Consider the following 25641-nt stretch of genomic DNA (forward strand, 5'->3'; position numbering starts at 1 on the left):
CAGAACAAAGCAATTCTCAGCACTGCACTGACATTTGTCAAAAGCCTTTAAAAAAGCAGTAATTGGCATAAGAGATGTTTAAGTGTCATTTCTGCTATATCACCAGAGCTGACACCATCTTGTCACAGGAGCTTTGTTTCAGATTGCAGGGTATTTTTCCATCTTTTCATGCTCTTATTGAGAATATTTATTGAATAAGGAGCAGAAGACATGAAGAAGATTTTCAGGTGAATAAAGCTGGCGAAAATCATAGTTTTACTGCATTTCTCACTTGATTTAGAATACTAAGGAAGCCTGTGCAGTATTCACAAGACATAAAAACATCACCACAGGATACGAACTGTCCACACACATATTTTTGCATGACCCCCAGCTGTAATTTCAAAATCTAGACACTTCTTTTTTTGGAATAATTCTCCTTCTGAACAAGAAGAGGAGCCATGTGATCCACTTGTGCCCCCTGCTGCCTGCTCTGCTGCTGGTGACCAGAGGACACAGCACAGATGTGTTGCTGAATAGCTGCAATATTGTCAAACATGATCAATTTTAACAGCTGGGACAGGTTTTTAGAGGACAGCTTAGCTCTGTGATCGTGGAAAACCTCAGCTCAGGTGTCCTGGAAGGAACCACACCACCTATGATACTTATAAAAAACCCTGGAGCAGAAGGTTCACTTTCTTCTCACCCTTTTGGCCTGTTCAAGCTGTTCAGAGAGCTCCTCCAGGGCAGTAGCATGCCTCTGCCTGATCTCCTGGATCTGGGCTTCATGGTTTTTCGTTTCCTCCTCAATTGCTTTCTTCAGTTCAGCCACCTCCTGCTCTCGCTTTGTCCTGGAGGAAGCACAAAGGGTCATCAAAAATCAACATTTCAGGCTTTTATAAATCGAAGATGAATTCCAATGGTGCTTTCTTACACAGACCATGATCCTACCTCAGCTCTTGCTGTGCTGCAGTGGTATCCAAAGTATCTTCCAGTTCAGTTTTTAAAGCCTCCAGCTCTTCACTCAAATCCCTTTTCTGCTTTTCTGCCTTGTTCCGTGATGCCTTCTCAGACTCCAGATCCTCCTGGAGCTCTGCAATCTGAGCCTGCAGCTCCCTGATCACCTTCAGTGCATTGTTCTTCTGGACTGCTTCCTCATCCCCTCTGTCAAACACAGGCACCACAGTTACTGGGATTTCCCCTCCTCTCATAACCACCTGCTTCAATTATCTACAAAAACACCTAAACTTTTCCACTAGAACAAAATAAATACAATAATGTATAGAATGATTGGGTTGGAAGGGACCTTAAACATCAAATTCCCACTCCTTCCATGGGCAGGGACACCTTCCACTATCCCAGACTGCTCCAAGCCCTATCCAGCTTGGACACTTCCAGGGATGGATGAAAGACACCACAGAGAAAACCAAGGTGCACTATCAGAATTATCAAGCTTTAGTTTGCAGTCCAGTGTTCCAATTCTGTAGATCTCAACACCACTGCCCCAGAAATCTGCAGATTTCCATCTGTAGAATTTTCTCTTCCTGCAAAATTATACTTAAGAAATACAGATGGTGTTCAGCATAACACGGGACTGCAGGAGTATCACACAAACACAGACAAAATCTCTCCTGCCCAGCACTTTGTTAAGACCCACTGAGAAATACCCTCCTGAGGCTGAATTTTAGGAGATTTAAAAAGTTTCCAGAGCCTAAACACTGTTTTACCACATGAAACAACTTCTTTTTGCAGGTTTGTAGAGAGAGGATGCTGAGGGATCCCTGAGTTCTTTTAAATTTGCCAGGTGAAATTCAGTTTGGGGGAGCAGCTTTGTCCCACACTGACCTGGCCACAGCAGCCTGCAGCTCCTCCTCTTTCTTGGCCAGCTGGATCTTCAGCTCCTCAATCTGGGCTTGCAGCTCAGCTATTTGGTCCTGCAGGTCTGTTGTTTCCCCATCCAGTTTTCTTTTAGCTTTTTCTAACTCTTGACGGGTCTTCTCCTCCTTTTTCAGCCGTTCTAAAGGAAGCAAAGAATTAAATTCCTATGGAATTGTTCCTCTTGTCACCCTCAGGGAGTTTGGGGTGTCAGGAAGGGTGGGAAGTTTCATTTATGCTGCCTCAATTCTTTCTCCAGTCTGCAGAAAAATGAAATAGCAAAGGAGAACTGCATGACTTAGCCAGAAAGTCAGGGGAAAGTCTCTGACAACTGTGAATAGTTTGAGATGAGGCCACAGAAACATCTTGGTAGAAAATAAAGAGTGAGATCTAACAGAGCAGCTTGAGCTGTTAGGCCAGATAACCACAGACATCAACACTCAAAAAAGAAGATAAACTGTGGCCTGGAACAAATGTTGGCTTGTATGGCTTTGGAAGGGCTAGGCCAGACTCCAAAATGTCTACTGGAAAATGGCATAGCTTAAAGCATGAATAAACCATTTCACAAGGATCTGTGCTGTTTAATCACATCCCATCAATGCTGAGCAGAACTCTGCGAGCTCCCGCCAGTGATTACTTGTGTGGCTGGGATACTCCAGGCGTGAGGAGTTCTTTGGGACAGCCATCCCATCAGCAGGGCCACAGCAATCAGAGACATTCAGCTGGCCTGCCTGTGGCACAATGAGGGCAGGTCCTGCCTGGGCTGCCCACACCAGATGAAGAGCAGGGCTGGAGCTCATCTCAGAACGTTTTGCTGAGCAGAGCCTTAGCACAGTTCTAAAGGCACTGGCATAAATTTGCAATTCTAAGTGATAGTGGGAGTTATGACCCTTGTTCAATACTTTGTGGCTCCTCAGTGCAGAGATTTCCCTCATTCCCTTCCTAAACCTCCTTCTGGACCAGGATCTTTGACATGGAAAGGGAGCCCTGGTCAAGAATCACCTCAGAGCCACCCTGGGCTATTTGGGATTTTCCAGACAACCTAAAGTAACACTGCTTTTCTCCAAACAGCTTCACATTCCAAAAGAATTGTACTTTTCCCTCTGTTTTTACATCAAGTTCCTGGTGAGTGACAGTTACAGCAGTGTCACAAGACCCAACTTTGTAATTGAGAAAGTTCACAGCAAAGTGAATTAATTTTTTTCCCCAAATATCAGTGCCTAGCAGTGCCAAGACTCTAACACAGAGACCTTAATGGCTTCTTGAATCATCTCCAAAAATAAATATCATTTTACTCTGCTTTCTTAGCCAAGAAATTGCATGCCTTAAATATAAGCTTTAATTTCCACTTCTAAGGTCATCAGTCTTGGAATGGCTCTGTAACTAAACACATCTGCCAAGTTCCTAGTCCTGATTTAAACACACAGCTACTCCAATATTATTTTCCAGTGAGTAAAGCTTACTTAGACCCATCTTAAAGTCTCTGAATGCAACTGTTAAAGACGAGCTTCATCAATCACTGCCACCCCTGTAAGATCAATACCTTCCTACACAGATAAGGTAAAACTCTGGTATTTTTCCAGAAGCACATCAGCCTGAAAATATGTAGCAAGACAGGCCACAACACACCAAGTGCAAGAACTATTCCCAAATTAGGGCACAGAGAACAACTTTCTCTATTGTTTTGCAACTTTGACTTGGCACTCATTAATGTTGCAGAGTATCTATAGTAATTAAAAAAAAACAAACATAAAATCAAGAAAGGTTGTACATGGGGCAGGTTTCACTTGTGACAACACTGGCAAAACAATCAGAAATAAGTGGCTGAAGGAATGGAACCGTTTTAGATGGAATAATGGAATGGTTTGGGTTGCAAGAGACCTTAAAGCTCAGCTCATTCCAACCCTCTGCCTTGGGCAGGACACCTTCCACCAGACCTGGCTGCTCAATAAAAATAAAGCACTATAAAATGTATCTATAAATATAATGCAGATAAAACATTAAACAAAACAAAACAATTGAGATTTGCTTACTGAAAAACAATCCTGGAAGCCTAAAGAGTGCCTGCTGACATTCCTGCAGGAATGCATTGCCCTGGTGTTAGAGAAAAGTGGGAGAAACTTCCCAGGAAGTTTCCCTGGTGCTTCCCTGGTGTTTGCCCTTGGTGCTAATGGACACAGACACAGCAGGAATTTCTGAGTGTCTATAAAGGAAATGGATTCTCAAAAATGAAAACCTGACAAGTTCAACAGGAGACAGACTGAGCAGCCAGCTGCAACAAGTTCTTGCAAGGGACATGAATTTCCTTCAGGAACTGGCTGAAACAGCAGCTCTGCAGTAGCCACAGCTCAGGTTACAGTGCACAGGCTGAGCAGACACTGCAGCCCTGGCCCAAATGATCCATTCCCTCCTGGCAGCAGGTCCAGCCTCTTCCCAGGCCACTCCAGGCACAACAAACCTTCCAAATCAGTGATCATCATTTCCTGCTTGTTCTTCAGTTTGGCCAAGTTTTTGGCTTTTTCTTCTTCCTCAGCCAGCTGAGAAGAGCATTCCGCAATCCGATCCTCCATCAGCTTCTTTTCCTGGGGAGGAGAAAGGGGACGAAAAATAACTTAAACTCAACTTCAAGAGTCCCTAAGCAATGCAAATAAAGGAATGTACAAAACCCACAGAGAGGTGTCACAGAGCACAATATTGCAGGTTTTGTTTCTAATACAGATTTCATTTCCAGTCATTGTCAATATTAAGGATCAATTGGAATTGTTTGTAAACACGGATGCTTATTTTCCAAGAGAGACCTGGAATTCAGCACACAGCAGGTCTGGCTTTAGGGACAGCATTGGAAATCTGTTTGCAGAGAACAATGGCAGCTATAAACGATTTTTCCAGCTCTAAGATTTGGGAGAGTCATGAAACTGGGAAGAGTGCACGACAAACTCCCTCTGGAATGTCAGCCCAAATTCATCTCCAGAGTCTCAGCTTTGCCCTGGTCACACCCCACAAGTGTCCAGGTGTCCACAAGTGTCCCTGATCCTGTGACAGAGCTTTGGGAGCTGTCCCTTGGTGTCTCCATCCTGCACACTGCCCTCACCTTCAGAAATTTGGAATTTTGGTCCTCCAACAGTAGGATCTCCTCCTCCATCTTCTTGATCTTTGCTTCAGCTGTCACTTTTTCAAGCTGCAGCTTCTGCCGAGCTCCCTCCTCCTCATCAAGTTGTTCCTCCAGGTCCTGGGAAGAGACACAACTGCATCTGTGCATTTTCCACATAATTCATGTAGTAACATTTAGGGTTTTTAACTTAGTGACAAAGATGTATCATTTTGAAAAGCCTCTTGCCCTAACACACACTAAACCCACATTTCCTTTATTAGATTCATTTACAGGATCAATGATCTGGTAAGAAATTACCAGATGGTAAAAGGGCCATGGATACACATGGAATTTTTGATGCTCTGAATTCCAGCTTTGGGTGAAATGTGCTGTCCAAGAAACACACACTCACTGCCTCAGTCTTCACCCTCCTAATTCCAACTATAAAATAAAAAATCTGCAATTAATGACAATCAAATCAGATCAGGCTTTATGTCAGAGACTTCCCAGCACACTGCACCTGAATGGGGAAAAGTGCCAGGATCTGGGAAGAGATTCCACAGGAAACAACTCTCCTTATTTCAGTATCACAGCTGAGACAGTTCAGTTATTGACACAAAGAGTTAAAAAGCAATAATGCACTATGCTTCTGAGGGTTTAAATATAATTAATCTAAATATGATTAATAGGCATTTATGAAAAGGTATCAAATGCTGTGAGAAGAGTTTATTTCCTCTTTGATTACTTTTAATATTTTGAAAGACAGGTAAGTTCTCAGCTACTCCCTTTTTCCGGGCCATCATTATTTAAAAGGAAGCATCTAAATAATCTGATTTTCAAAAAAACCTCCATCAAGTAACTTGGAGGAAATGAGATTGTCTTAGTCAAGTCAAATGAGGAATATCCTTCATGATGTTCCCTGGATTTCAGCCAAAAAGGAACATTTCTCTCACAAGTGACACCATCCCATCAGTCTGTGTCAGCCCCATGCAGCCCTGCCTTGTTCCTGTCCTCTCAGAGCACTTTGCTGCCTGAATTATCTCTCAGCACACACTGACAGGGCATCCTGGCTTTCCCTTCTGACCTCACCCTCACCTGCCTGAGACCACACAAAGCTCATCACAAAGAGAAGGAGAGAGAAAGAGAGAGAGAGAGAAAGAGAGAGAGAGAGAGAAAGAGAGAGAGAGAGAAGAGAGAGAGAGAGAGAAAGAGAGAGAGAGAGAAGAGAGAGAGAAGAGAGAAGAGGAGAGAGAAAGAGAGAAGAAAGAGAGAGAGAAAGAGAGAGAGAGAAGAGAGAGAGAGAGAGAAAGGAGAAGAGAGAGAGAGAAGAGAGAGAGAGTAGAGAGAGAGAAGATGAGGAGAGAGAAAGAGAGAGAGAAAAGAGAGAGAGAAAGTGAGAGAGAGAAAGAGAGAGAGAAAGAGAGAGAGAAAGAGAGAGAGAAAGAGAGAGAGAAGAGAGAAAGAGAGAGAGAGACAAAGAGAGAGACAGAGAGAGAGACAGAGAGAGACAGAGAGACAAAGAGAGAGACAAAGAGAGAGACAAAGAGAGAGACAAAGAGAGAGACAAAGAGAGAGAGACAAAGAGAGAGAAAGAGAAATTCATCTTATTCACTCAGGAGCCAAATTCCTCTGTCCTGTAGAGATGCTGAGGGAGCTTCCCCCACCCTACTTCTCCACCTCTAGTCACTGAGAACCATACCTGGATGTGGCCCCTGCATTTTCTTCTTCTCATTCTGCAATATTTGGTTTCTTTCCTCCTCCTCCTCAACCCTGGACTCCAAATCATGGAGAATTTCTTCCAACTCTTGCTTTTTGGCAGCCAAGCGAGCCCTCATCTCCTCAGCCTCTGCAAAGAGCTCTGTCTCAGCCTGGAGCTGCTCTGCAAGGATGTTCTTCTCCTCCAGAACCTGCAAATACAGAAGGCAGTAAAGCTTTAAAAATGACCCTTCAAAGTCTCTCATGAGACATTACACCTGTGACAAATATTAAGGCACTCAAAGGCCACGTTCTGCTCCAGTTCCTGACTCCCATGTCCACATCCCAAAGCAAAGACTTTCAGAAGAGGCTTTGGCAGCAGCCCAGAGGACAGCAGCTCTGACTCCAGCAGTATTTCCTGCACTGCTCCCTGCAGAGTGGCCCAGCAGTGCCATGGGCTGATCCTGGCACTTGGAGTCACTGAACTTCTGACCAGTCCCAATCCCCAGCCCTGAGGATGCCACTTGTCACAGGACATGGAGCCACTGACTGCCACCCTTGGAGTGTCCCCATACAGCCAGTTCCTTATCCTCATCCATGAATTCCTTGTCTCTCCAGTTTAGAGACCAGGATGCCACGTGGGACACTGCCAAATGCACGAGTGCAGGTAGATGACACTGAAATTGCTTCTTTTATTCACCAAATTTCTGCCATCACAGAAAGCCACCAAATCTGTAGAGTTGTCCCAAGTGTTTGCCCACAGCTTGCCCGGCCCAGGCACAAAATGACACTGCCACTGAATTTCTCCTGTAAACCAGGTTCTGTTTCGTTGACATGTTTCTGCATCCCCAGAGGAACAGCTCATGCTGTATCTCCCTATTCCATATTCCAGCAGAGTGGGAATCAGCTCACCAGATTCTCTCTTGCTCCCCCACATGGGACAGAGCACAATTCACGTCCTGCATATCAAAAGCTGATCTGAGACACAAACCTGTTGATGTTTCCTTTCCATTTCCTCAAGTTCTGCCTCCACTTTTGTCTGTTTTTCTTTCACCTTCATCAGCTCCTCATCCTTGGCTTGAAGCTCCTCTTCCTGACGAGTGACCTGAAGAAGAGGCTTCACCTGCAAAGGTTTGGAATGAAAATGTGAAACCCTGCACTCACCCATTTATAGGTGAATGAAACAGAATAGAACAGAACAGAAGGAACCTTGGTGAAGACTCTCCACCACTGCCAGTGCCTCAGCTTCAAATATGCAGCACAATTCCTCTGCAGGATTTTCAGTGCACTCAGCTGCTGCTGCTTCTTTGCAAAGGCCCTGAAGACAGCAAAAAGTTTGTGTTAAATACAGCTGACCATCATTTAATTCCTAAGTTACCCAACCCTACAACACCTACAGAGCATAAATAGGCTTATTTATAAGTTTCAGTATAACTACACCGAATTTTTGAGTTCTTGCTCCTATAGAGTCAGAGCAAGAGCTGGATTCACCACTTCCAATAATTAAAAATGCTGTTTGCTCTTACTCTCCACAGGCTTTTTTCTTAAAAAGACAATATCAGGATGGATTAGCTATTTTAATTTTTAAATAGCAGCTTTCCAGAGTACTTCCAAGAACCTCCAGTGGGACAGGAGGAGAGACAAAGGAATTTGCAGCCACTGTCAAGGGCTGTGTGTGCTACAAAGTCAAGAGCAGGGAAAGGAGATATTGTTAAGGAATGAAGGTGCAAATTCTTTCCAGTCAAAAATCCACTTAATAGACAGGATACAATTACAGTTCCTTTGGCAACACACTCAGAAAAATCTCTCCTGAAATAGAACCTTGAATGCACAGCTCCCTGTCAGAGAGGCTTGAGAGACCCAAAGGAAGAGGCAGCCCCAAGAGCACACTCACTTCCTGGCCAGGTATCCCCTGCATACTGCCTGGAAGAAGATGATGATGTCTGTGATCTTCAGATCCCGCTCTTCTTCCAGGTGTGCCAGGACTCCAGCTCGGAAGAAGATCTTGCTCTGTCCAATTCTGTACAAGTTGGGGTCCAGCTCCAACGCTCTGATCTAAACAGACAGGTTACAGCATTGTTATACCAGAAAAAGCACAATTTTGGGGAATTTTTCAATGTTTTGACAACATTTAGCTATAAACACTTACCATACGCTCACAGGCTTGCTTACCATCCATGAAACCTTTGGGAATTGCATTGGGAGTGAGGATCTCGTACCTTGGAGGCAAATGAAAAAACACCTTTACATTCAGCAATAAGCAATGTGATTTATAGTATAAATTTATAGCATAAACTACAGTGACCAAGTGCACAGTTAGGGAATGTCTCCAGGAAGCTTTTCCAGCAGCCAATTCTGGATTGTTTCCCCTTCCCTACTGTCTTTAGAATAAACTGCAGTAGTTAAACACTTGAAGCTCAAGGCCTCACAGTCAGGTTTTGATTTCCTTTGAGCTTGGTTGGGGGAGGAGGGAGGAGTGTGGGGACTTCAATTATTTAACAAGGAACTTGAGCTCCTAAGAACTCCAAAGCCTGTTGCTGCTGTTACCTCTGCCTGAATTCCTGGAACACGATCCTGTTTGGGAATCCTTGCCGACAGATCCTTATTCCTTCCAAAACCCCGTTGCACCGCAGCTGATCTAGAACCAGGTGTGGGTCCAGCTTCCCAGCCTGGACAAACCAAAACAAGGATGATTTTAATTGCTATTGGTGGCAAACTGCACATTCAGTTTTTCCGGCTACTCTACAGAGCCAACTGTGCGAATCAGGGCACATGCAGGGAATTCTGAGAGGACACTGCTCAGTGGCACATAGACACTGTGACAATAGAACTGTGACTGGAGGAGAAAGACCTGGACAGGATGCAGGACTTAGTGCAGGTGGAAAGTAACGAGAAGCAGGAAGGATGAAAGAACGAGGGCAAAGAAGGCCCTACCCTCTTCTCGTGGTTGGGGATGATGCAGCGCACGAAGTTGGGGTTGGTGTTGCGGAGCGTGGCCATCAGCTTGGTGAGAGACTCCTTGTAGAGCTGGCCCACGGTGCGGAACATGCCCTTCTTGGTCTTGTAGGCAGAGCCAAAGGCCGTCTCGGTGATGCCGGTGACCTGGTCCAGCCCCACGATGCGATCCACTGGTGGGGACAAGAGGGGAGGGCTGAGTGCCCGGGGCTGGCGGGGGGAGGTGGCAGAGGAGCGGCAGCGGCAGCGGAAGCTTGGGGACAACGCCGGGAGTGCCGCAGGGCGAGGCAGCCGCAGCGGGGCCGGGGACACTGTGCACAAGCTTGGGGACCAAAAGCCACAGACTCATCCAGCACAAGAGTGTAGCTTCAGGAGGTACAGGCTGAAATATCCAGCTCTTTCCTTGCAGTTCTACATGACCAGGAAAGCCATTTTCTGTACTTAAGTCAACTTTACAGAGATGGAAATCCCAGCTCCCAGGCAGCTTTCTATCTGAGTTCTTACAGTGCACAATATTTCTGGGTTGAACATTTGGAATTACACATCTGTGCATGAAAAGTTACTTATGATAATGAGATAGATTAAACCTGACTTTAATTCATGTTTCAATAAAAATTCCCAGAAGAGTTGGAAATAGTGTTATTTCAGTGACAAGAGGGGGAAAAGTATCTGCCAGACTTGTGCTCAGCTGCTATTTCTAATTTTAAATACATTTCCCATTTTTAAATACACCTGCAAAGACCTCCCTACCCAAAAGACAAGTTTCCAACCAGGAAAATGCCACACCAAAGCACTTCCAAGCTGCCATGAAGCATCACAATAGAGAATTTTCTTTGAGTTTTTTTAACATTTTGGGTAAGGATCTCAAGGGTTTCTTTTTCAGAAGCACAATTAGGAATGTGACTGCCATTATGAAAGCCTTGAAGGTGATTCCATGTGCATGTCAAGAATTATGTAAACAGTTCACCAAAAGATACACAGGGGGTTTAACACCTCAGTAATTACAGCTAGTGCTTCTTAGGGCTAAGCAAATCCCAACATTTGGGGGTTCTCCATGAAATCCAAGCTGGGCAGCCAGAAACAAGCAACTGTTTGTAGGCTACAGCTTCAGTTTTGTCACATTATCTTCAAATTCATTTAAACCAAAGCACAGAGAATTATGCTTTGCTACCAGAATTATCTCCCAAATAAGGGACACTATTTAACTTCTTCCTAATATTCAACTGGTCAAAGATTTAAAAAAAAGGAAAAAAAGGAAAATTAAAAGCAGAGAATCACAGGGCAACAAATTTGAATAATCAGTTGTAAGTCTTGCGTGTAGAGCAGAACCCAGATCCTCTACAGGGTTTTGAACACAAGAATTCAACTTATTAAAGTTGGAGAAATAAATAGGTGGTAAGGTGTTTATAAGGTCATATCCCAAATATTTGTTTTAAGCAGAATTCTGTCCCAAATCAGACATGGGATAGGGATTACAGGGAGTCATTTTATAGAGGGTGAAATTATTGTCAACATCAGAAACCTGCATCCACTAGGCCCCACTAAGGACTGCAACCACTCAGGTTTTTTTCACTGTGTACTTCCTACAATTTGGCAAACAGATCTGGTCTTGCACAGTTTTGTTTTGCTCCCCTCTGTGCTCCAGCTCTAGGAGGGTAATTTCTATTTCAAACAGGATTACTGGAGTTAAATGCAAGCTCTGCCTATCAGTTTAAAGCATGGACTGCATGACTGGACCATCACCCCTGGCTGAAGCCCCTGGAACAAAGCTCTCCAGGAATTGCTTTAGGTTCTCCTGGTTTCCTCAGGGATGGGATGTATCAGGAGTAGTGCAAGATAAACCCAAAATCTGAAGGCACAAATTTCACATCCATGTATTTCTAAACTTGGGAGGAGGAATCCAAGAAGGATGAGGAGGTTGAATTAAATGTCTAAAGTGTCTTCAAAGACATTCCAAGTGCATTTCTTGATTTCTCAATACCCCCAAAAACATCTGCAGCTTATACAAATATTAAAATTAAGAGGTTTTTAAATAAAAGAACAATTCCAACAAGGCTGGAAGAAGTTTATTTCACTTTCTATCCCACTAAAACTGCAGCACTCATCCTGATACTTCAAAACATTCTCGAGCTCTCCTCTCAAAAGGACACAGCCACGTCTTAAATCGTCCCAGTTTTGTCAATGTTGGACTGCAGAAAGAAGCTTGATAGTGTTACAAAGCTTTTGCATTCTCTCAAATGCTTGGAGCTACCAGAATTGTCACTTAGAGGCAATTCTACATCTCCTCATGGAACCAGGAAGCAACAAACCTTTTCATCTGCAATGCATAACTGGAGATGCTTTGTGTGTGTGCAGCAGCAGGAATGCACTGGGGGCCCCACGAGGGCTGGGGGGTTTTACCTAAATTCAGCATGAAATGAGAAGTTCATGCAAGCCTACGAGCAAAAATGGTTCTCCTGGAGGTACAACAGCCCTGCCTTTAGTAGGCCTACTGTTTTATATCCATTCACCTGGTGGCTCATGAAGACCAGAAATATTGTCATAGAAACAGGCTCTCTGAATATTCTGAATCTCTAAGGCAGAGAAACAGCAGAAACAGAAAGACAGAAGAGCAGATACACAAGACACTTGAGTTAGTAAAAACAACAGGTTCATCAATTGCAAACATACTTCACTGTGCTACAAAAGCAGTCAGGCCACAACATATCCCATGCACATTTCAATGGTCTGTGGGAACAGGGTTTGAGGATTTGGACCAAAACACAATTCTCTGTGTGTGTTCTCCAAGGGAAAGGAGCAGATCCCCAATCAAAATTCTTTATAGATTCATTAAAGCTGCTTTCTGTGGCTGCCCAAAGAGGGAAACTCAGCATTCACCTCGAGCACCACCTAAATCACAAGCTTCACTTCCTCCTCAAGTAACAAACTACAGGGTTTGTATCCTGTGACAGGTAAATACACTCTAATCAGTAGACTGTGAAAATCTGAATGTTAAAAAGCAGAACAGAGAAGTCCCTGCTAAGTATTCATGTGGCTTTTTGGAGTAATTTTTTATTTCTGCTTTTTGGAGTCATTTGGTAGAAGTACTGATAAATACTTTCAGGTGATGGGCAGGTAACCTGGCTGAGCAGCAGTGTGCAATTAAAACAGGATTTGATTTTCATGTGCAATATCTCAGCACTGCTATGGCTGCAATGCAATTCATTTTAAGAGATGTGGATTTGCAGAGTACCACCCACCACTGCACAGGAAATAACTGTGCTGGTGCTCACAGGAGACAATGTTTACAATGTTTTACCAACAGCAAGAACCACTTCAGCTGTTCACCCTCAGGACTCCACTGCAGCAACTCCCAACCAAGAGTTTTGGACAAGATTCCACACGAAATTGGACACAGAGAAACAAGTAATAAGTGAGTATCAGTTCCAGTAATGAACATGAGAAGCAGCTACTCAGAAATGGTACATGTGCAAGGGACCAGAGGTGCAACTCAGCTTCCTTGATGTACTCCGGGCACTAAACAAGAGAGAAAATGCTGTAGATATTTAGTGAAGAAGTGGAGGGTGAGGTAGGAACAGGCATAAAAAATCTGCTAAACAACTCATCCAGCAAGGTGAAATCACCAACAATCTGTGCTCAGAGCTCTCTTACCATCCTTCCAAAGCTCAGCCACGAATTTGTCTGAGGACTGGTGCAGGAGCGTGGCCACGTTGTCGTTCAGAGGGTCCATGTTCTTCATCAGCCACTCATCTGCCTTGTAGTCCACCTGCAGGGCAGCCAAGGGCCACAGGCTCAGAGCAAAACCAGCTTCAGGTTCTATTTATCAGCATCAAACATCAGTGGTGTTTTCCTCTCACTGTCAATGCTTAGAATCACAAAGGCTGGAAAAAACCTCCAAGCTCAGAGTCCAATCCTGTCTGGCCACAGCAGCCCTGGGTGCTCACATTTACTTGCTGAGCCTCCTTAGAACAGTTCAAAGTACCACAAGTTTGTTATGCTTTTGAAAGAGTAAGTGGGAGTTTTCTTGAAAATTCAGCAATCTGACTTCTTTCTTACTGACAGCTGGGTGTTTATTTGCTGCCCAGTTTATTGCCAAAATAAGGTTTCACTATGAAGATGTAAAAGCAGCTCTAGGATAGACACCAATTACTTGACCTAAATTACTGGAGAGTAAATTAAGGATGTGCTGCAGCATGATTTTAAATAATTTCTCTACAATATTTACATTTAAACACTTGGTTCTATACAGAAAACAAAGTTCTTATCTTTAAAGAGCCAGACCTGTAGGTTCCAAATAAACCCCAGCTCAGTAGCTAAAAAATCATTGACACCAACCCAGGGAGCCCTAAAATTCCCTAAGTCCAACAATCTCTGTAGACTAGCATGGTTCTGCTTCAACTAAGGCCAAAGTTGTCTATTTTAGCATCCAGGCTTTGGAAGGAAAGCAGAGTACTTTCCCCAAACCAACCTTTCCAAACAAGAATTTAATGTTGAACCCTTACCTTCCCTGCATAGTGAATAATGCAGAAGTCTGCTTTGTCCTTTAGTTGTCTTGGCTTTTGGAACTTGGAATGAGTTCCTTGCTCTTGGACCAATTTTTCCACAAATGTCTTGTCAGTAGCTTTAGGGAACCAGCATTCTTCATCCAGCAATGCCAACACACCAGGAGGATTGGCCTGAAATGCAGTTTGATAACGTGGTCATGTTTATATACATATATCTATATATATTTAGGAGTTTAATATTTCCAGCACACCACTGAAGATCACAGTAAGGGTAGCTCAAAATGATTCAAGCCTCATTTAGGTTAAAACAAGCTGTGGGGGAGTCCAGGTCAAGAAGGATGTTATAGCTGGTTCAAACAAACTCATTCCAGTGCTTATGGAGACACCACTGAGCTGGTGCAGTGCTGAGCAGAGCCTGGCTTTGCAGGGTTTATACTGAAAAGGTTCTGTGGGAATGCAAAGGTCACACATTTGGTGAGAGATGTTTCAGTGTAGCTGGCATCACACTTACAGAAGAGCTGTGAGGGTAGTGAGGTTTTTAAATTCATAAATAACTTGAAATATTTTAGGATATTTACCTAAATGTGTGCACACTGAGGGCAGCCATATTTGTCCCCTGAGGCTCTTTGGAAGAGATTTCACCTTCCAAGGAGGCAGAACTTTCCAAGTTCCACACACAAAGTGCAGACCTTGGATAACTGAGACAAGATTTCCCCTTTCCCAAAGGAAAACAGGAATGCAGCTTTTCTGCTGGTCAGGATGCACAGCAGCACTGGGAGCTCACCTGCACCCCAGAATACACAGAGAAAGGTAGGGAGGAGTAACTGCAACGGCCCAGGTTTAATTTAAAAGGTCACAGGGTCTGAGATGGAAAGAATAAACTTTCAGGAGGCTCTGTTCTCCTCACTGCTCCTCCTGCTCTTTTAAGACCTCTTCAGCTTCCATAAATTAAGCAGCCAGAAGAGGATGTTAAAAACCACAGTGACTAAAACCACTTTTAAGATCCTGTTTTCCTATTTGCAAGGCAATTTTCTGAGGAAAAACTCTACTTTACATGAAGTTTCAGGAATTTTGGTATTGATTTCAAATGAAGGAAGTCTGCGACAAGTCTTGGAAAAACTTTCTACCTGAATCCCAAAGCTCCTACACCACAATGGCACAGTTTAATGACACTGACAGGATTAATGTCTTCATTAGTACCAGGGAAAAAGGTATAAAAGTAGCAGTTTATATCTTGAGTTCAGTGTTTTTCACTGATATAAAAGGGCAAAATCCCCTCTGGATAAATTCTTTTATTAACAATACATGGTATTTTAAATTTGAACTTCAGCATTCCAGTTAATTCCCTTTTAATGACAGCTCCACAAGAAATGTCTCATTTGCAGGCAGCAAAAGACACAGTCAGCACTCCAAGCTGTCCTCCTCAGAGCATTATTCATGTGCAAACTTACAGGTCTTTCAATTAAGTCAATGCAAGGCTGCAGATCCAGGCCAAAATCGATGAAGTTCCACTCGATCCCCTCTCGCTGATATTCCTCTTGCTCCAGGATAAACATGGTGTGGTTGAATAATTGCTGCAGCTTCTCGTTGGTGTAGTTAATGCAGAGCTGCTCAAAGGAGTTCAGCTACAAGAATAACATCAGTATTCAAGAATGAGTCAGTGACAAGACACCACAGATCTGGGAGTCAAAAGTTTGACTTTATAAGGAAATTCTCCAAAACTTTGCAAAGTTGGAATATAACATAAAGAAAACTGGAAAGCAATTCTACAAATCTCCATTACATAAATTATAGTGGGAACGACTACCACACATAAAAGAAGGATTAAAGATTAAATGATGACTTTTTGGCACTGTAATTTTGGGCTGTCAAAGCCTTTGTCCACCCTAAACAAACCCCTGGTGTAACCTCGGAACACGCTGCTTTCAGCGCCTCTGCAGTGTGTCCTGATCCCACAAAAACATGGAAAAAGGAAAACCTGAGCAGGGATATTTCCAAGTACCTCGAAGATCTCAAACCCAGCAATATCCAGGATTCCAATGAAAGAGGCTCCCTGACGTTTGGTCCTGTCCAAGGCTTTGTTGATGCGGTGAACGAGCCAGCGGAAGAGGCGCTCGTAGGTGGCCTTTGCCAAAGCTTCCACTGCAAAGTCCGCCTGAAAATCCAAACAGGAAAATTTATTTACCCTGGAAAAGCCATCAAAAGGACACAGACATGGATGTTATCACAAATAACTCCGTAAAAGTAGGAGTTGGATGAAGTTAATACCAGTGAGGAATGAAAACAAGCAGCAGGAACAGTTTGGAGTTTGATCAATGTTAAGAAAAATGTCCTGCTAAACTGTTCCATAAAAATAAAAGGTCTCCAAGTATTTGATAATGTCACAACATGAAAGGATGAAACCAGGAGAAAGTCAAGGAAAGGGAAAGGTTTCTTCTATTCTACAAATGATTTTTACCATATAAGAACATTTCATAAAGACAGTAAAGCTTAAACAGAGCAGCAAACACTCCAAGCCAATTTTCTTTGTTAGGAGCTAATGAGGATGAGGCAGCTTCACTCTGTCTTTAAAGCGCCTTTTAAAGCTCACCTGTTCTTTGGTCTGGGCTTTCTGGACGTAGTCCCTGCCCACTTTGATGCGGGGGGTGAGGATGGCACGGGTGAACTCCATGACGTTCATTCCCAGCAGGTGGCAGAGCTTCTGTGCGACTGCAAGGGACAGGGGGACAGGGGGACGGGGGACGGGGGACAGGGGGAGGGAGCTCTGAGCCACCTGGGTGCAGCTCCTCACCAGGAACTGGCGTCTCAGGAGCTGCACATGTGCCCCGGGACAGTGCCCAGCCTCAGGAGCTCTGTCCCCGAGGCTGGCAGAGCTCTCCAGAGGGACACAGCTGGATGTCCTAGGGGAGCAGGAAACACTGGATTCCATGAGGTGGCAACTTATTAACAGCTCAGGTACAAGTGCTCATTTAGTTACTTTAAAAGGGAAAACATCCCCTCTCTCATCTCCAGAAAAAAAGAACAGTATGAGGACATCACATATCGAATTCATCACCCTAAAGGTGGCTTAAAAACTGCAATGCAGGCAGCTGTGCCAGCAAAACCAGGGATCTGTTACCTTGTCCCCAGCACAGGCAGTGTCCCAGGCCAGGCTGGACAGGGCTTGGAGCAGCCTGGGACAGTGGAAGGTGGCCCTGCCAGGGCAGGGGGTGAAATGGGATCATCTTTAAGGTCCTTCCCAACCCAAACCAGTCTGGGATTCCAAGTATTTTGGAATAACAGAGCAGGCATCAGTGCACTTAAACAGCAAAACCCTCCTGATGTCATTTCATTATTTAAATAGTGCATTACCCACGCCAGCCCTACAGACTCCTGTTGCATCAATCCCTTTCCCTAAACACGTGGCTCAGGAGGTTGGGTGGTTGTGATTCCACACTTCTAAAAATGACAGTGACACTGAAGGTATTTTTAGGTCCAGAAAAGTATTGCCCTTTAGCAGGAAGCTCTCCACATCACCCAGTAAGTACTTGGCCCTTTATCATCTGATAGCTTCTTTTACTGTCAAAATTAAAATAAAAAGCTGTTTTTTCAAATCAGCACTGGAAAAGAGATTTTCATACTAAATATATGAGAGTTTCTGCTGCATTATTTTTTCCTTTAGTATTAAAAAACCCGATTATTGCTCTTTAATGTTGAGATTCCCTGTCTGGCCATATGTTCACTAGAAGGGTTCATGACCTGACACAACTAGTGAAATCAGGGGAGTGTCACACACTGACCACTCCTTCACTTGAGCTACAAACAGGAGCATTTCTGGCCTCTGAGTATAAAAATATGCACCAGCACATCAGATAAAACTCACAACCTCAGGGGCCAGTAGAAAGTGCTATTGGGATCTTTAAAACAAACAAACAAATAAAACAAGAACTTGAAAATATTAAGCAGCCATGAGCTTGGTGCAGTGACACACTGAACACTGTAAATGACATTAGAGTGCAGGGAAGGAGGGCCCCCCCTCTCCCAGAGGACCCCAAATACCACACTCAGCACCTTGCATAAAGCAGGGACATGGAATTCATTGTCCCAGCCTTTCCACACAGTAAGAAACTGTAGCTGAGGTGAGAATAATACCTATAAACCACAGCAGGTGGAATCCTAACCATCACATCTGCTGAACCACCGGAGGAGCTGCAGCCAGCACTTCTGAGCTTCCTCTGAAGAAAATGATGCCACTTCCAAGTGCAAACTGACACATCTAAGGGCAGGACTGGGTCACACTACCTCAGCTGGATTCATCTTGCACTTTAAATTAAGCATCATTCATCTGAGGATCACAGGAGGGTTTGTGGGGGAAAGGACTTTAAATATCACCCAGTTCCAACCCCTGCCACAGGCAGCGACACCTCCTCGTTTGTTTGTAATGAGAAAGGGCCACTTAAAAGGTGTGACTGGAGAAAATCCTGACTGTCCTGACTCATGTTTTATTACTGCTGGGGTTTGCACAGAAAATTCTGAATTAATTATAAAGCCAAGATACTGAGGAGCTCCTGTCAGAGGTGAACATGAACTTTATGAGATTGCTTTGAACTTCTGCCCTCTCAGCAGAAAGGTTCCTTCCCAATCTGGTGAGCATGAGATGATTCTCCAAGTACAGCCTCTCCATCCTCCTAACCCACAAACGCTCTGTGGCTTCTCTGATATCTGCACTTGAAGCCAGGATTTGTTTATCTACATTCACCATCTATAGGGGAGAAATTGCTTCCTGTGTTCTTTGAATTGGTTCCCATCTCCACTGCCCACACAAACTCCTTCCCATCCACAGAGACAATACCTGACCTCTATCACACCCAGCCTCTAAACAAGAGGAGTCCCTATCAGGACACACTGATTTCTCCAGAGGACGCAGGGAAACCCCTCACAATGAGATGTGACAAGAAAAGAGACATCAGTTACACTCAATTTCTTCTTTCTCAGTTGCAAAGATGCAATAACACAGACCACATCACCAAATTTTTAAATACCAGAGGACAAAAATATGCTTTAACTGTGATCTGAGCTTTTCATCTGTTTGGCTTTAGAAGTCAGAATTTTGTATCCAGTACTCTAAATATCCAAGAATATTAATATATTTATAGCCAGTGTTGTAATTCAGAATTGATGTCTAAAAACCAATGGTAATTCAACTAAAGTCAAGATAATAAAGAAGCATCTCTATCCTTCCACATCACACCTTCCACATGGACATTGACCCAGGTGGGTTCTCTGAACCAGCAGGAAAAGCCCAAAAAATTAACCCCTTACCCATCTCTTCTCCTCACTGCAAACACAAGAAGTGCCAAAAGCCAGGTCAGTAACTACTGACATTAAAGCCCCACCTGGGCAGCAGCCACTGTCCTCAGGCTAATTCTGGGCACTGCAGATGACCCACGTGCTCAGCAATTTGGGACAGTTACAGAATGAGACCCAGCCCAGAACCTGAGCAGCAGCTCCTGGGAATTGGGGTTCCCACTGCCCTTCCCACTGGTGTCACGTTCCAATCTGTCTCTCCATGAGAACATTTCAAAAGCTGGCACTGGATTCTTAAATAAAAACCTTAAATGTGCCTCAGCAGCTTTTTGCCTTTTTTTTTTTTTTTTTTTTTCTGGGTGGGGGAAGAAATATATCATTCAAAAAGCTGATAGCATTGCAGGCACTGATAAATTCAGTGTCAGCCACACTGCCAGGACACTCCAGAAATCAGCCTGCTCTAAATGCAGCATTCCTGTCTTCAGCCACTGCACCATGGAAGTTGTGCTTGGCTCCAGGGCTCTTATCATTGGCAACAAAACTGCTCTCAGCAACCAAAGAAAACAAACTGATTTAAGCATGAACTTCTTCCTAGGGCTTAATTCTTTGGAGAGAGCAATAAACAAGATTACAACCAAAATACTTGTTCAAAGCTTAGCAGCAATGCAAACAGCATCAATTCCCCTGATGGACATTTGCATTTGTCTGCAGGAGGAGATGGAAGGGGAGAGGTTTAGGAATTGCCTGTCGGTGCCATCAGCCCAGGCCTGGCCTCATTTCGGCCCAGAGCACTCCCAAGGATGCTCAGCATTTCTCTGTGCTTGGCGAGATGTGCATGGGGCAAACAGCAGGAGGGGAACTCGGCACAAGTCAAAGGACACCCTCCAGACATGAGCAACTCACCAGTGTTCTCTGGCATGGAGGCCTGGTCTGTGTTCCTCTCCTTCTTAAAGGAAATGTTTCCAAACTGCAGCACTGAGGACACCACTTTCAGCATTGCTGTGGTAACAAGAGACATGTGCATCAGTTTCATGGCAGAGGGCTCAGCTGAACAAATTTTTCTTCTGTTTCTTGTGTCACTTTCCTTCCAGATTCCAAGGAGAAGTTCAGGGAGGAAATACAGTTTGTACTGTGCTTTTTGGGCAAATGGCTTGAATTCAACTCCAGTTGGAGTTAAGCAAACATTTTCTTCAGGCTGTCAAAGAGACTGACGCAACATTAAATTTGGTGACATTAAATTAACAGAGTGAGTGTGTGTATGTGCGCGCGTGTGTGTGTAAGAGAGAAAAGAACTCTCTGAGAATTCCAGAGGCTCCATAACTTACACAAGATCTCATCGTGTGAAAAGCCCATGATGTGCATGGCTTCCATTGTCTCTTGGAAGTTATCCTTGTCTTGTTGCCCAGGGATGGGGATGTAGCCATTAGATAAAAATCTGTAATTGTTAAATCCTTCGAGCAGCAGGTCAGCTGTGTTGGGGGGAAGAGACAGAAAAATAAGCTCAGAAATGCTGTTCACACCCACCCATGCTCTGTTCTCACTCAATTCCCCAGCTCTGCTTTAGGAAATCAGCTCCTCAGATATGGCTACAAGCCAGGACAGCAGCTTCTGAAACCCTAAAAATACCAGTGCACCTCCCAAGCTGAGGCCAGACTCAGACTCTCTCTCTGCAGCAACCTCCATGAGCTCTTTAAAGCATTAAACCAGCCCACAGAACATTACCCAGATCTAGCATCATCTCAAATCCTCATCTGGAAAATCCTAAAAGGGAAATCTACTGAAAGGTAACAGACCCAGGCAGAAATGGAGCTGGGGATTGATGATCACATCAAGGATGCTGAGCACCAGCTTATCTCATACAGGAGGAGTGGATCAGTCTCTGAAGTCTGTATCTTTATTAGCTTCACTTATCATAATCTATCAGAATTTCCCAAAGAGGGGGAAAAAACCCAGCAGAGTTGAGATAACCACCCTAGCACTGCAATGGCTTCAGAAAGCCCCAGGGTTTCATTATGTTTGGGATAAACTTCTCTGCAGGCTGCAGGAGATGGGGCTGCCTCTGCTGACCGGGGCTGGATGTTTTCAGCTGGGAACTTTGCAGCTCCAATGCAGGGATTCCCAGCCAGAGCCTGCCCAAACTGGGCTTTGGCATGGAGGAGACAATGGCTTGAAATGCAGAGTGGCTCCCCAGCATATCTGATCAAACACAGGAGTTATTTCAGAGCAAAGCTACCTGGCCTCTCCTTCTTTTAAAACTCACCACTCATGACCAAAGAACAATTCAAACCCACCCTGTTCCCCTGGAACAACAAACGCAGCACCCAGCAGGTTTGAAATGGATATTGCAGCTTACACTTGAGGTGCTCTCCTGCTCCAGCCAGGAGCTGATAGAAGATGTGGAACGTCCGCTCGTCCTTGGCCTGACGGACAGCACGAGACTTCTCCAGCAGGTCTGGGAACACCTGGAGTCAAGGGTCACCTGAAATCCTTGCTTAAAACCTACACAGCAAACAACAGCTCCAAAGCAGCCTATGGAATAAGTCTGAGACCAAAGAGAATTTTAGGAGTAATGTCCAGAGCAGCTGTGGCTGCCCCTGGATCCCTGGCCGTGCCCAAGGCCAGGCTGGACAGGGCTGGGAGCAGCCTGGGACACTGGAGGTGTCCCTGCCACGGCAGGAGGGGCTTTGAGGTCCCTTCCAACCCAAATCAGTCTGGGATTCTGTGACTGCACTAGGTCCAATATCAACTTTTAGTGACTAAGTAAGACATTTCCAGGTGAGACTGGTAGAATCTTTTCATTCTTTTCATCTCAGCAAACTCTTTACATTTCAGCACTCCCATCCTTTGGCTGTTTTTTCCCTGCATTCCCCTGCATTCCCTGCTCCATGCAGCCACCACTGCCCGCCATGGATAAGCTGCAGTTTCGGTGAGGGGGAGCTCCCACCCTTCTCCATCACTTCTATTGAGGTCATAGCTGAACTCTTAATCCCAAAAATGCTGCAGCTGCTGAACTCAGAAGTCCTTTATCATCCAAACTGCATTTGTCATTCCTCCCAAGCATTGCAGTTTTCCATGACAATCCACACTGCCTTTAAAGAGTTCCCAAATTCAGTTTCTGCAGCAGGTAGTGCCTGATTAGCTGCCATGAGCTGTAATCTTATTTAACTTTTTTTATTTCTTAATATTCCATATTGTAAAGCAAATGTAGGACAGGGATTTGAAATGACAGTGGCAAGGATGAGTCTCTATGATGAGTAAGAAATTCCCCAAGAGTTAAATCCTCCTGCTTTCACAGAACTCTGGGCAGAACAATTCATCTGGACTTTCCTAAAAGCTGCCTTCATTCCTGTGCTGTGGTGAATTAAAAAAACCCACTTATCATTGCAACATATTTTGAATAACTATAGATCTTTCCCAGCCTTATTGGGAAATCGTATTTTCTGACAATTCCAAACATTTAATACACTTCAGATCAAGCAGTTTCAAAACACAGCAACCAAATGGAAACTTAAGTACAGCATTGTTTATGATCAATATTCACTTAATGTTGTTTTCCAAGACTTCCAGCTTCATCATTTTATGACCACTCCACTGCTGTTCTCCCAGAAAACTCCAAATTACACAATAAATACATCTTTAGCACAGAGAAAACAACTTCAGGGAATGACTTTCAGTGCCAGTATTTTTACTTGGTTTTACACTAAAAAACAAAAACGAATCTTCGAGCTAAAACTGAATTCACTTTGAAACTAATTATGATTAATTAAGTATAATAGAAGGCCCTGTGTTACTGAACCTTCATGGAATGTTACTGAACCTCTGTCCCTGGATCAGGAGCATCCCTCTCCAGGCAGAGGCTGCTCCCAGGCTCCAGGCTCAGCTCCTCCTCAGGAAGGCATTGGGGGATTTTCAGAAACGTTCTCAGAGCAAGCACATTTTATATGGCTTCCCTTTTTAACACACCCTGGGTTTAAAGCCAGTCTGAAAATCCTGCAGGTTTCAGAGTGTGGAATTTGGGAGTTTTGTATTTCTGAGCACAAGGAAGCCGCTGAATCTGTGATATTTGATCAGTTATTTTGAAACGAAGGAAGAGATGGATGCTGTCAAAGGAATGTCCAAGTGTGGCAACCTTTCACTGCATTCCAATGAATTCCACAGTTAAAAGCAAAACAAAGCAGGGAAGCTGCACTTTGCAAGGATGTGGCAGGAAAAAGGATACAGGTCTCAATGTTGGCCCCAACAATGTAACCAGTGACATCGAAGTTAATCCTGATGAATTTGCCCTGCAAAGAAAAGAAGATTTTTTTCATAATTACATTTTTTTTTTATTAAGACAATGCTGTCCATACCAAACATAATCCAAATGCATTCATGGATCAAGGATTTCCCAGGTTCAAAGGAAACCCTTCCCCTTCCATGGGCTCAGCCATCATTCCAATGGAGCACGCTGCACACAAACACGCTCCAAAGACTGAGGAACTCCTAGTGCTGATTTATTTGGAACCCAGACTTAGGAAAAACCCCTCTGAATGTGAGGCTTAATTTTCCCTGAGCAAACACTCTGGCTGAGGTGGGAAGCAGTGCTGAGACTCCAGGTGTGCACATTTCTACAACATTTTCTGGTGCCTGAAGAGGCTTCCACTCCTGAATCTCAGGTGCTGCCTGGCCCAAAAGATTTCTCCTCCCTTTTCCAAAAGGCCTCCATGGCCTTTCTTCAGCTCATCCAGGGGCTGAATTCTGTTGACACCATCACAGCACTGAGTCCAGGGTTTTGCAGAAACCACATCAGAGGGAAGCATTCAGTGCTGCCACATAAATCCAGCAAGCCCACTCTCCTACCCAATGCAAACCAGAGATTTATTCCCTGGAACACAGGAGAACTGCCTTTGGTAGAAGGAAAAAAAGGGGAAAAAAATAAAATCCATTGGCCACTGGGCTTCTCTGAGTCCTCCCTGGGTTATCAGGAGCAGGGGAAGGCTGTCAAACCTGCATGGCTGAACAACACCACCTCTCACTCCGTGGGAGGAGAGAGATTTTTTAAGTCAGGTTTTAAAATGGCTGTTAAAGAAGATTTTTTTTTTCTGCATGAGATGAGACCATCTGGAATGAATTATACTTGCTCCTTTATGAAAACAGAGCTGGAGCCATCAGAGTGATTATGTTCATGATGGCAATGCAGAGCTCAAAATAACACAAACCAGATGCTAACATCTTATAGGGAAAAAAGTATTCTCATTAAATTAGTACAGTCTCTGATGGGTTCAAGACAGGTAACGAAGTAGAATTTCATTGTGCAGTGAAACCTGTTGATGATATAAATCCTGTACCCAGCTTCTATAAGCATCAGGAAACAATCTAAATTACAGGACTGTAAAATTTAAAAAGCTGACTTTCCACAAAATTATGCTCTCCCTTCTTAGCTGAAAGGGCTGATGGATTTAGTCATACAGTCTTCCAGAGTTCTTATCATGGAGTTGAGTTCATGCATTATAAATCCAAGCAACTGTTGAAATGTCAAAGGCAGACAAGAAATCTTTCATTTGTTCTGTAAATTTTAGTGCTGTTCTTGCAAGCAAAAAGATTTAATACCTTCTGTACACTTTTGAAGTTGTACTAAAAACATCTTCCCCTTGAAATAAGAGATGGGTTTTTTTTTTTCCTTCAAAGGAAAGGAAGTTCTAAGAAGTGGTAAAAAGCTATTTATTCATCCTGAGTTCCACCACAATTTTTAAAACAATGGAACCCATCAGAAGTGGTTATCAGCCACCAAAACACTCTGTGAACAGCAGGCAGAGACCAAACAAAAACATGGAGCAGCAGTGCCTGACACCTGGGCTAAGTCACACAGTGGCATTTTTGATTCTCCTGCAGTAAATCAGTACATTTAGATGGGGGTATATATGGGAGTTCTGCCTTTTTTTAGAAATTTAGGATGTTCAATCCAATCAATGGATAAAGTCATAGCTATGGACAAGAAGGCTGCAGGCTTTGCCAGTTCCATGGGGATGCCTCAGTCCTTGCCACATCCCAGCAATGCAGCAGGATTTGTGCACACAAGCCCAGCTCAGCTCCCCAGCAGAGCTGTATCTGTTAGACTGCGAACTGTTGTCAGCTCAGAGATGGCTGGAGTCAGAATAAAATCATGTTCTGCCAAGAGCCAGTGAGGAGGTGTCTTTAATGAGCTCAAAAATGCAGAAGGCATTATAAGAGAACCTGGGTTCATGGAGGAAGAGAACAGAGAAATTTTCTGATACT

General features: G+C 44.0%; 1 protein-coding gene across 1 annotated transcript in view; it reads right to left on the reverse strand.

Moving 5' to 3' along the window:
* MYH10 (myosin heavy chain 10) overlaps positions 1 to 25641 on the reverse strand; it is an 87939-nt gene that overhangs the window by 13113 nt on the left and 49185 nt on the right. The window contains exons 7-27 of the mRNA XM_063409355.1: positions 23606 to 23669; positions 21740 to 21838; positions 20712 to 20855; positions 20290 to 20385; positions 16691 to 16809; positions 16103 to 16255; positions 15552 to 15725; positions 14098 to 14271; positions 13247 to 13361; positions 9575 to 9768; positions 9188 to 9309; positions 8790 to 8859; positions 8535 to 8695; positions 7850 to 7958; positions 7632 to 7763; positions 6656 to 6852; positions 4946 to 5099; positions 4313 to 4436; positions 1825 to 1996; positions 931 to 1143; positions 686 to 830 (exon numbers count right to left, since the gene is read on the reverse strand). Coding sequence (XP_063265425.1) covers positions 686 to 830; positions 931 to 1143; positions 1825 to 1996; positions 4313 to 4436; positions 4946 to 5099; positions 6656 to 6852; positions 7632 to 7763; positions 7850 to 7958; positions 8535 to 8695; positions 8790 to 8859; positions 9188 to 9309; positions 9575 to 9768; positions 13247 to 13361; positions 14098 to 14271; positions 15552 to 15725; positions 16103 to 16255; positions 16691 to 16809; positions 20290 to 20385; positions 20712 to 20855; positions 21740 to 21838; positions 23606 to 23669 — 2931 coding nt within the window. The remainder of the gene's footprint in view (positions 1 to 685; positions 831 to 930; positions 1144 to 1824; positions 1997 to 4312; positions 4437 to 4945; positions 5100 to 6655; positions 6853 to 7631; positions 7764 to 7849; positions 7959 to 8534; positions 8696 to 8789; positions 8860 to 9187; positions 9310 to 9574; positions 9769 to 13246; positions 13362 to 14097; positions 14272 to 15551; positions 15726 to 16102; positions 16256 to 16690; positions 16810 to 20289; positions 20386 to 20711; positions 20856 to 21739; positions 21839 to 23605; positions 23670 to 25641) is intronic.

This window comes from Prinia subflava, chromosome 12 (assembly GCF_021018805.1).
Source record: "Prinia subflava isolate CZ2003 ecotype Zambia chromosome 12, Cam_Psub_1.2, whole genome shotgun sequence".
NCBI classification, from domain to species: Eukaryota; Metazoa; Chordata; class Aves; order Passeriformes; family Cisticolidae; genus Prinia; species Prinia subflava.